Source organism: Leptidea sinapis, chromosome 17 (assembly GCF_905404315.1).
Source record: "Leptidea sinapis chromosome 17, ilLepSina1.1, whole genome shotgun sequence".
NCBI classification, from domain to species: Eukaryota; Metazoa; Arthropoda; class Insecta; order Lepidoptera; family Pieridae; genus Leptidea; species Leptidea sinapis.
Window position 1 is genome coordinate 6755570 of NC_066281.1, and position 11131 is coordinate 6766700.

Here is an 11131-nt window from a genome sequence, read left to right on the forward strand (position 1 = left end):
TAGGATGTTGGGACACAAAAGCAATACCCGTAGACGACATATTCAAGGCAACGATCTTTGCACTGGAACTAGGGGTTTTGGAAGTTAGAACCCAAATATTGGGAGGAGTAGCGCTTTTTGATCTCGAAAATATTGGTGTGGCGCATGCCTGTCAGGTGACACCCTCTGTAGCGGCCAAGATCGTGAAGTTACTAGTGGTGAGTTGTTAACTCATTATTTACCAAAGAAATTATTAAACGCCGATACATCTATGATATCCTGTAGTATGTTTTTTTATTGAAAAGGAAGACATACGAGCCTTTGGATCACCTCGTGTTAAGTGATCACCGCTGCCCATATTTTCTCGCAACACCAGAAAAATCACTGGAGCGTTGTAAGTCTTTATGGAAGGTATACGCACTTTTTTTAAAGGTACCCATGTCGTATGGACCCGGAAACACCGCACAAGGAAGCTCATTCCACAGTTTTACGTAGTACTTGGAAGAGAGTTCCTTGAAAACCGCACTGTGGAGTGCTTAAGTGGGTCAAACAACAATAACAACAGACGGAGGTGGTGGTGGTGAACTTCCACTATAATCTTTAACAAATTCCATGATGCATTATTGCGGAAGTTGACGAATACAATTTGCATTTGCATCTACATGCATTTATTAATTAATAAGTCAAAACATACAAGATCAGAGAGGTTAAGAATTGCGTATTAATTCATTTTTTTTTTTTATAATAGAATGCATTTACTATGCATGTCGCCAACCTGATTCATACTTCTGTACTCCAGAATCCAGTACTGGTAACGCTCCTGTAATTCCTCTGGTGCGACAAGAGAATGTGGGTGATTGAATGAATTAAACCACATTTCGGTTCTCTTGGAGCTGCCTCCTATTGTCAATGTTAAATATAGCCCCTATATACTATACTATTATTTGTTTTTTTTCAGTCAAGTTTTCCAGCGTTAACGCACGCGATTCACATCGTAAACAATTCATGGATCTTCGACAAAATGTACAGCATTTTCAAACCATTTCTCACGTTAGACATGCAGTCGAAAATCTATTTTCACGGCTACGATATGAGTTCACTTCACAAACACATAAAACCGGAGTGTCTTCCACAGCGATATGGTGGCAGTTGGCCGGACCTGAGCTATACAGTGTGGCTTGAGTCATTGAAAAGAAACTACACAGTTGCAAAGGAATCCATTGCTTGCGGATACAAGTTCAGAACAGAAGAAGTTTGCCCGGAAGTTGTGAAAAGACTAAAGCAAGAAGGAATAACTCTGACATAATTGTTGCTCATAGAATACAATATCACAATACGATACATAATTTAACTCGGACAGCGACCAGTCTCGGCGGCGTCCGTGTGACACTTAATAGTATTGTTTACTCAAGATTGCTTAGCGGCTGAGTAAATCATGTGTATGTGTGCGTGAGTCGATTCAGGTGCTCCAGTATGAAGTTAAAGTTCTGTTATATTACTGTATGGCGACAACAGCAGGCACTTTACTGATTTTCACTAATTATTTACATGGAAGTACAGTATCAACGTATAACGAAAATAAAATATTATAAATTTTATTAATAGAGCGCCTAGCACTGGAATTGGTAAAAAGGAATGAAAATGAAAGGAAAAATAGAAAACTATTGAGATTTATTTTTGTATGTTAATATTTTTTGGAAACCAAGTTTAACTATAATTCATTAGTTGAATAGTTTTCATACTAGAGTACAGACGACCTGACAGCCCAATAATGCATGGCCATATTTGATTTGTCAGTGTGTGTGTTAGCTACTGGTGTAGTATTCAAAATATTAAGGAGCTAACTCCAAGCGTGGCTGACTGTTGACAACTCGTCAAATTACAATCAAATTCGGTTAAAGTCACAATATATTCGCTTACCTTTTCTATCTTTCTGTATTTCTATTAGAGATGTTCTTCTCTCTCGCACGCTTTGTTCGTCTATACGATAGTATATTGTAAGTTTGTGGTTTTCACCACGTTGAAGAACTTAATTTTTTTATTAACAATTTTATACAGGAGTATTTAAAATGCACAAGTTAAGTAAATTAATATCCAATCCCTTTGTAGATCCATTCATCAATTTTATTTATTTCTAGTATATTTATTGACACACTCTCAAGAATAATAGATATTATTTGATTTTTAATCTTTTTGTTTGTGATGGATAAACTCCGTAACTGCTCAACCGATTTTTATAATTCTTTACACTTATCGAACACTACATAATCTGTGACTAACCTGTGTTATTTATTTATTCAAAAATATTAAGATATTTTCACAAAATTGCAATATGGTTAATGTATGTATCCAATAATTGCCTGTAAGAGTAAGTATTATTTGAAACTATTGATAATTTGTAAAAAAGGCTATACAGAGTGTAATTGTTAGGTGACGACGCGATTGTTCCGTAACTATTACAAATATCAAAAAACTTTAAACTGATATCAAAAATACTTTTTCTTATCATTAAAATAATATCTTCAACTTAACTAACATAACTTTTTAAAAATCAAACGTGAAGTATCCGCTATTATACATTTACATACATTTAGTACGAGCATTAGCAGAATGGTTTTAGTTTCCTTATTTTAAAAGACTAAGATTGAATTGAAGGAATATAAAACTTAATAAAGTAATAAAACTATCATTTATTGAATAATATTTATTTCTTAGTAAGTATAAAATTTTGTACAAGAAGTGACTCCCTTGCTTGTATCGCACAATACAATCTTTCTACTAATCTCATACTAAATGTATGGGAGTGTTTAATATAAAAAAAATGGATAATTCACGTTTGATTTAAAAAGTTATTGACGTCATTTTACTGATTAGGTAATGTACTTTCGATACCAGTTTAAAGTATTTTGATATCTGTAATAGTTACGGAACACACTTAACTATTTCATACTGTATTTTAGTTTGTTATTCTAAGTGAAGCGACAATGGCTAGAAGGAAATAAGTTTACCAATTTATGTTTTTGTTACAATATAGTTATTATACTTAGCTTCATTACTTACAATCTTTATCTTTACGTAGTATTGTTTAACTTTAGTTATTAATTTTAAGTTTACTAAAAAGGATAATATTTTAATTTGTATTCTTATAATATTATGTAGTTTACTTAAAATATGAAATCGTCAAGTGTCTGTGATAGAAAATTATTTAAGTATTGGTTGAACAAGAGAACCTTTGCACAAAGTAATCAAGTTCTTTTGTTAGTTCATACTATTTGTTTAATTTTAATTAAGTTCTTTGAATAATTGTTCAAATGGTTACCCTATTATTCCTTAGATATAAGTTTAGATAATTTATACGTCTACATAGTGCCTCTTGCTGCTAGACAACCGATGAAAACAGGCCAGGTTTATTACTTTAGTGTGCGTGACAAGCTACGTCTTACACTTGCGATTCGTATGTGGTATTGTGCGTGAATTGGTCGAAATAGAGGTTACCTATCAACCTCAATTATTTTCGACGTTTTGACAACCGTCACAGCCTATCTAGACGTATATATGATCTAAAGACAAGTTATAATTTAACAAGGTGTAAGTTTGTATTTCTAATTTTAAATAAATTAGGCAAATGAATTTATATGATGATAACATTTGATAGGCTGATATATACATGGTTACGAAATGATAGTAGTCCTCGAAAAAGAAGTCCTTAAGATTTATTTCAACAATCACTATAACTATATACTATAACTATACTCGTTTGGAAGTGATGTCGTCTGAATTATAAATCACTTGGGAATTATTAAATAAAATTTTGGTAAGTATATAATATGTGTTTTATTGAAGAAATACAAAGAATCAATACAATGTTTCGGACAATTTAATATGTTCTTAAACAATAAATGGTGAACGGTGATCCTCATGTAGCGTTCAAATTTCATCTTAACAAAAAAATATAAATCCAGTGTCCTGATGTTTGTTTCCAGTGTACTCCTAAACTAATGAACGGATTTTAATGGGGATAACTTTATGGAGTGCAGTTAGATAGTTTTTATTTCGATTTGGGACCCATAATTATTTTTAATTCCAATATTTGTTTAGTACAGACATATTTTCTATGAGAGAATTTATTGACGCACGGTTTGACAGTTCTGCTGTGAATTACAATTTCATTATAACAACAGGGTGCATATTTTACTAAATAAATCTTGACGTTATGAAATATTATTGACAAATTCATAAAAAAAAAACAGTATTTTATTAATTATATACAGAACTACGTCTGTCGAGGCAGCTAGTATATTATATATTATAACAAAGCAAATTGATCCTAATGTTCACTACAAACAATCCACACTGAAAATTGTTTTTAACCGACTCTCCCTCCAATACAGTAAGTATACAGGTACTCTCTGAGCACTTATTCAAGCTTGGATATTTTATACGTCTAGATAGAGTCTCTTGCCGTTTGACAACCGATGAGAACAGGCCAAGAAAATTAGTTTAGCGTGACAAGCTACTTCTGACATTAGATTGATTGATTTGTATGAACCCTTGTGTTAGTGTGCGTGAACTGCTCAAAATAGAGATTAACTCTCTATTTCGACGTTTTCACAGCTGTCATAGTCTATCTAGACGTATAAATGATCTAAGAATTCAAGAAATATATTGAAGCTTCTTTGAGAAAAAAGGCTTACAATAAAATAGTATATTATATAGAGTATTATCATGTATAGTTCTTGGCGAGTACTTGGCAGGCCACCTCAAATTGTATAAAGTTATATTAAGTTGGCTAAGTTGTTATATAATTTAAAATATGACCTGTGAGTTTCTTATCAGTTCTTCTCCCCATGTCAAAGCCCCTTTACGAACTGATGTAGCTTCATGAAGTTTATCTACACCCATGCTTTAAATCCTCTATTAAAGATTCTGAAACAGTTAGCTTATTGCCAACATTAAACACCCAATGTTCTAATAACCATTACATCATCCAAACGAGTGTTGTAATGTTGTTCTGAATTTCATAACAACACTCCTAATTTCTTTTTCAATTCCTTTATGGTCAAAGAGTTTTAACATACAGCCACATTCTTATTGCTCGATGCGTGGTATGAATTTCAAAAAAAGAACATTTTCGTTTACGCGCGCTCCACACTACCAGAACGTCGCGCGCCGTAAAAGAAAGTAGGTTATTCGAATCCCCGCCATTTTTCTTTGATATTTTTATTGTTTTGTTTACAAAAAATGAGTGATTTATTTTAAACGCTGCAAAAGAACATAATATTCAACTGAATTTTAATCATTGCACTAAACAAAATGATAATTACTACTAAAATAAATAATTCTTTCATTAATTCTTAGTTTATTTGTATATAATCAGGTAATGGATGATATAAGGTTACTACTAGGACTGGCGGTTTTAATGTTAGCAGTAAGCTGTTTCAGAATCTTTGAGAGGATTCATATTCTGGGTGTAGATAAAGTCTTTGTAAGTTGATACGCCTCGTAAGATAAATCCACATTCATGTTTTAATACCCCTTATTACACAACAGTTGCATAAATAACTATTACCAAGTGTAATTAAAATATGTTATGTTACTGTCACTGCCTATGGTAAATAATTATATTTTTATTTCTATTCTAAACATTATTTTAAATCATACAAGTTGATTCAGATATTTTTAAATTTATTTAAATTTTTTTTTTTAGTTCCTTCGTCTATTATTAGGACAGGCAAAGGGTTCAAGCCAGTGCCTACATATAACAATATCTTTTACTGATGATAGCAAAAATCACTGTCCATATTGGGACCTAGAAACAATTCGATATACGACATCGTTCTAATTAATAAACAAACATATATTCTGTCGCCACTCGCCATTCTAACTTGGTACTGTATTGTCGTCGCAATAATGTGATATTGTAAATTATATTACAATATATTATATATCTCGATTTTTAGATTTAATTAATCCCAGAAGTGAGAAATATCACTTTAAAAATAACAAATTAGATTCTTAGATGACATACAGTGTTACAATTTCATAAGATACTTTTATAGGATTCAAAAATGTATCTTAAAATGTACATACACTATATTCTAATGTACATATTCGAGTATCATAACTAAGAACAGAATAACTTTTAAAATCAGTAAAATATTTATTAAAAAATAACCTTTCTTATTTATTAATATCATATAAATATAAGTACATAAATTTAAGTAATAATTTAAATTTTCAACTTAGATTAGTTTAAGTTATCACTTGTGTTGGGCGTCGCGAGATGCAACTGTTTTTTATTTAAGCCGAAGCTGTTGAATATTAAAATCATTTGAAATTCTCGATGCTAACACGAGGAACAAACATAAACTTGTTATGCCTACTACTCGGTTGGGTCGAGTTAGTAAGTCCTTTGTTGGGCGATATATATGCTTCTACAATATGATATTTAAAACAATTATTAAAAAACGTTTGTGTAGGAAAGGTTACTATAGCATAAACGATTTTCTTAATGACAGGCTCTTAATTACAAATGTTTATTGTACGATATCACATTGTAATCCATATTTTAATATAAAAAAAGAGTTGAGAGTTGAGTTTCTTGCGCCCATTCTTCTCAGGTCTGAGGCAGTCTTTTTTGAATGGGTGGTAGTTTTTGACGTTCAATAAGTGATTTTGAATCATATTTTGAATAAAAATATTTGAATTAAAATCATAATATGGGAAACAAATCAGCTGAAAATTTTAATTACAAACATTGGGACTTATTTAAGAATTTGTAATATATACCTATAATATTATTAAGCACCGGAAGTTCAATTACTTGTCGAAATTGTATTATAATTACTCGACACATTATTATAATTAACTTGATATGAAAGGATCGTGACCCTATAATATACAGGACGTCCCACACTGAAAGATGACTTTTTTATAGTTTAAAAAACAATTTAAATGAGTGCACATTGATTTTTAAATAATTGCCTGATTGAACCGGGAATCGAGAAAAAAATACCCTGTAGTTTTATAATACCGATCGAATTCATAAGGCTTATTTTTTGCAACAAAACATAGCAAAGAATGTCCTTTTTTATTTTTAACTTGACACCAACTTCAAAATGTTGTTATATTTATGTTTTATTTTAATAAACTTAACCACACCAAGACAAAACACAACTGAACGAAAACTCTGCTTAAAAGAGGCGTACGCAAAGTTATTAACAGACTTAAAAAAAGGAGGAGGTTCTCAATCCGTAGGTTTTATTTTTATGTTTGTTATCTCAGAACTTTCGACTGGGTGAACCGATTTTGATAATTCTTTTTCTTCTAATTATGATTCATTGTAATCATGCTTCATAAGATACATAATAGCTTTAAGGGTAAATGTATACACTCCTATAATAAAGTCCCAGCCACTGTTCAGGCATTATCTATAAATAAATTTAAATGTTTTATAAAAAAAATGGCTCTGTCGTAAATCCTATTACTCCACTGCTGAATATCTAAATGATCGGACAGCCTGGGACTAGATTGTGATTATTTTATAGCGATAGAAATGACTGTACAATATTGCATATTTCTATTGAAAAGAGCGCAAAAAAGAATGCTGGGAGAGTTACTTGCGCCACTTCTTCTCTCTCAGAGTGCCATTTGTTTCCGAAGCGGTAGTAGTATGTAGTAGTTATTAGAAATGACATCAAAAAGTATTCTAAAGGAATCAATTTTGAGAAAATAAATGCCTTTTATGCCTTTCATGCCTTCTTATGTGCGCGAAAATTTACGAATAACTAAAAATCGTGCCAACCGATTTCGATGATACTTTTTTTATTGGAAAGGATATGCTTCAAAGGTAGTTCGGTAAGAGTTTGGTTAGGTTCTGATTGTGGAATCCATGACAAAGTAACGCAAGTCTTTAATTATTTGGAGCAAATTAACGATACTAAGCCGAATCTTTATATGCTATCCGGATATTTGAGTTACCGTAACGTCGTTATGGTCAAGTAATTGTCGTAGTCGATTATGATGATCAATGGAACTCCTCAACGACTTACAGATCTATAACAGAATTTCTTTAACTCTCTGTAATCAACTTGCAATGTGCTTACGTTCATTGCTGCATTGCAAAATTTAGGAGATCTACACATATTTCGACAATTTATTAGTTAGTGTACTTCAGATTTACTGAAAAATTAAAAAAAAAAAAAAACAACAATGACTTTAAAAACATTATTCCAAAACAATATATAAAATAATCTAAAAAGTATAAAAATAATTGCGTATTTTTATACAATCTTATTAATTAATCTAATTCTAGTTACGATTATTGTTATTTTTGGAGTCGGTGTCAGCCAAGGTAGGTTTGTAACTACAGATTGTATTTATTATTTTATATTTTTTAATGCATATTATGTCCATTATTTTGGAAGTGTTTTTTTGTAAAAATTTTCTGTTTCAGACAATTTTTGAGCATACATAGTAATTGTTTACTGTGCGTCAATGACCGAAGTATTTCAGATATATCTACAACAAGGGAATTAATCGTTAATTGATTTATATTATGATTTGCTTCTTCACAGGTCTATAGTTTTAAATTATTTATAGTTGAATTAATCACATAAAAACTTTTTTACATCATCACTTTACTCACTTATTTAATAAGGATTGACATTCAAGTTTTGACTTATTGTCAAAAAGCATAATAGAAGGCAGGAATTGTTAAATTAGGGAAATTATTTGTATTTCGTAAGTTTATTTTTTATGAAATTCTGACAAAGGGCGAGTATACTAATCATGCGATCAAGTTCTATCAATGAGTTATGCGAAAGCAGACTTTAGCAGCTTGTTCTAAAAGTAATGAAGAAGTTCCAAGTATAGACACTATTATATACACAGATGATGTGGATGCATTTTACAGAGCTAGTGTGGATTATTTAAGAAAGCGTCTCATAGACAAAACTAGTGCTTCAACTTCTTGCAAAGCAGTAAGAAGCGCTTGCAGTGTTGGTCAGAACGTTTCGTCAACTCTCCCACAAGCCGTAGAAGTAACAACGCATTTATCGATGCACCAAATATTACCATTTCCTAAAAAGAATATCAATTTATTCTCACGTATATTAAACGCATTCCGGAAGCATCGTAAGAATCCAAATCTTGTGGAGGAACAAGTTTGTGATTTGCTGAAAACTTACAAAGATTTCGAAACGACAAATAGTGATAGCATTGGTACTTGTGTTACATCTGGATTGAGGTCAATAATGGAGGATTCTGCTGAGATTATCAAGACGGACATTGAAAACGATGGTGAAATCGGAAATATAGTCAACGATAAAAATATTTTAACTCATGTAAATAGATAAATTTTGTAGTAAAGGGATTTTTGGAACTTAGATTTGTATGTGCGGTTTCATTAATATTTTATTTAATCCAATAATGAAGCTCGTTTTGTACAAGTACACTTATATTCAATTGATACAATTTATCAAGTTCAATTATTCAGGTTCAATTATTTTGAAACGACTTCCGTCTGAGAGAGATTCTATTAATTTAGTTTGTATAAACGATCAATATATGGTTCTTAAATCAAATAAAGAATTAGTCTTTGTATTTACAAATCATACAAATAAAACTAATATTTATACAGACAGAAATTGTGTTATTAGATAAGAACATATTAGTCTGGGCCTATTCAAATCTGAATTTCAGGATTTGCTTTTACTATTTTTGAAACAATGACGGTATATTATAGTTAATATCAACAAAAGTTCATTGTCCTAGCACTAGCATTCAAGGGTCTTTGCCCTTTGTCAAATATTAAATTTCTGTAAATAGGCGAACTCTAGTAAGGATATCGGGAGAACAAAATAACAAATCGCTCGGGTTCGTTAGCTTTGAGTTTAAGATGTTAACGATGTCATTAGTACAACGGTCAGGCTTGTTAGCGATGAGAATTAAAATGAAATGAAAACTTTGGAAACAAATACAGATACATCCATATACAAGGAATAGACAAAATGATAAAGGTACACGTGTATTAACGTGCTTTACTTACTACTATGACTTTACAAAATATAAGCCCTTCAAAGATATCCACTACGATCCTGTGTTGCCTTCATCCAATCTTGTGGACTTCCCAACCTTGCGTCTTCCAGTACGTGATCGCCTTTCGAGGACTTTTCTGCCTCATCTGTCCGTCGAGCTATGAGCCGTGCCCATTGCCAATTCAGTTTCGCCATCATCCGGGCTAACATCTAAGCTTAATAAATATTAAAATCTAGGACATAATTAAATTATGGTGATCTTCACTTTATAACGTTAGTATTAATATTAGTTAATTAACAGTCCTCTAAAACAAGGTAACTAAAAAGTGAAAAAATAAGCCGGGTGTCCAGCGAAAGTTTATTGAAAATATTCAACGAAACTTTGTTTCTGAAACATGTTTCTCTCTCTTTCACACGCCGTCTACTCTGACTTGTGTAAACAAAACTTAGTTCCTGTCGCAAACGAAATGACGTTTGACGAGGAAGATATTCAGTTCCAATTGTTTGATCAATTCAAATTCATTCAATTGATTGTTAGATCATTAATACATCTAGATAGACTATGACAGCTGTGAAAACGACGAAAAATATTAAGTTTAGAGTTAACCTCAATTTTGAGCAATGCACGCACATTAACACAAAGTGTCATACAAATCGCGAGTTATATGTTTCCATTTAAAATCTGATAACAAGGACAAAAAGAAGTCGCTTTGAAGTCAGACTCCATCTACCATAGATATATTATCCCACAGAACAGAAAAAACTAGTAGAAGTGGCATCATGTCATTTTACTGTGGAAACCTATAACGCCAAACTCACACATTTATCTACTATTAAATTTTATGAAATATGTAATACACACACTTAACTCCTGCTTTATGATGGGCCTAAATTCACAATCACGAAAAGACATAACTACAAATTTATTTACATCAATTTCGAACTTAAAACCATTACGCTAATCTCATATTCTTAAAGAGATAATGACAACCTCGGAACTTTTTCTGAAAATGCAAAAAATAACATATAAAAACTTCAAGTAATAGGAACTCTGTAACCATAGATTTGACTTCTGTCAAAATACCTAGTGTTGTACGAAAATTTATAAACATGTC

At 31.5% G+C, this 11131-nt stretch overlaps 1 protein-coding gene across 1 annotated transcript in view; it reads left to right on the forward strand.

The window, feature by feature from the left end:
- The window catches only part of LOC126969263 (alpha-tocopherol transfer protein-like), a 32892-nt gene extending 29087 nt beyond the window's left edge, over positions 1–3805 (forward strand). The window contains exons 5-6 of the mRNA XM_050814639.1: positions 4–197; positions 938–3805. Coding sequence (XP_050670596.1) covers positions 4–197; positions 938–1285 — 542 coding nt within the window. The 3' untranslated portion in view covers positions 1286–3805. The remainder of the gene's footprint in view (positions 1–3; positions 198–937) is intronic.
- Positions 3806–11131: the final 7326 nt, after the last annotated feature.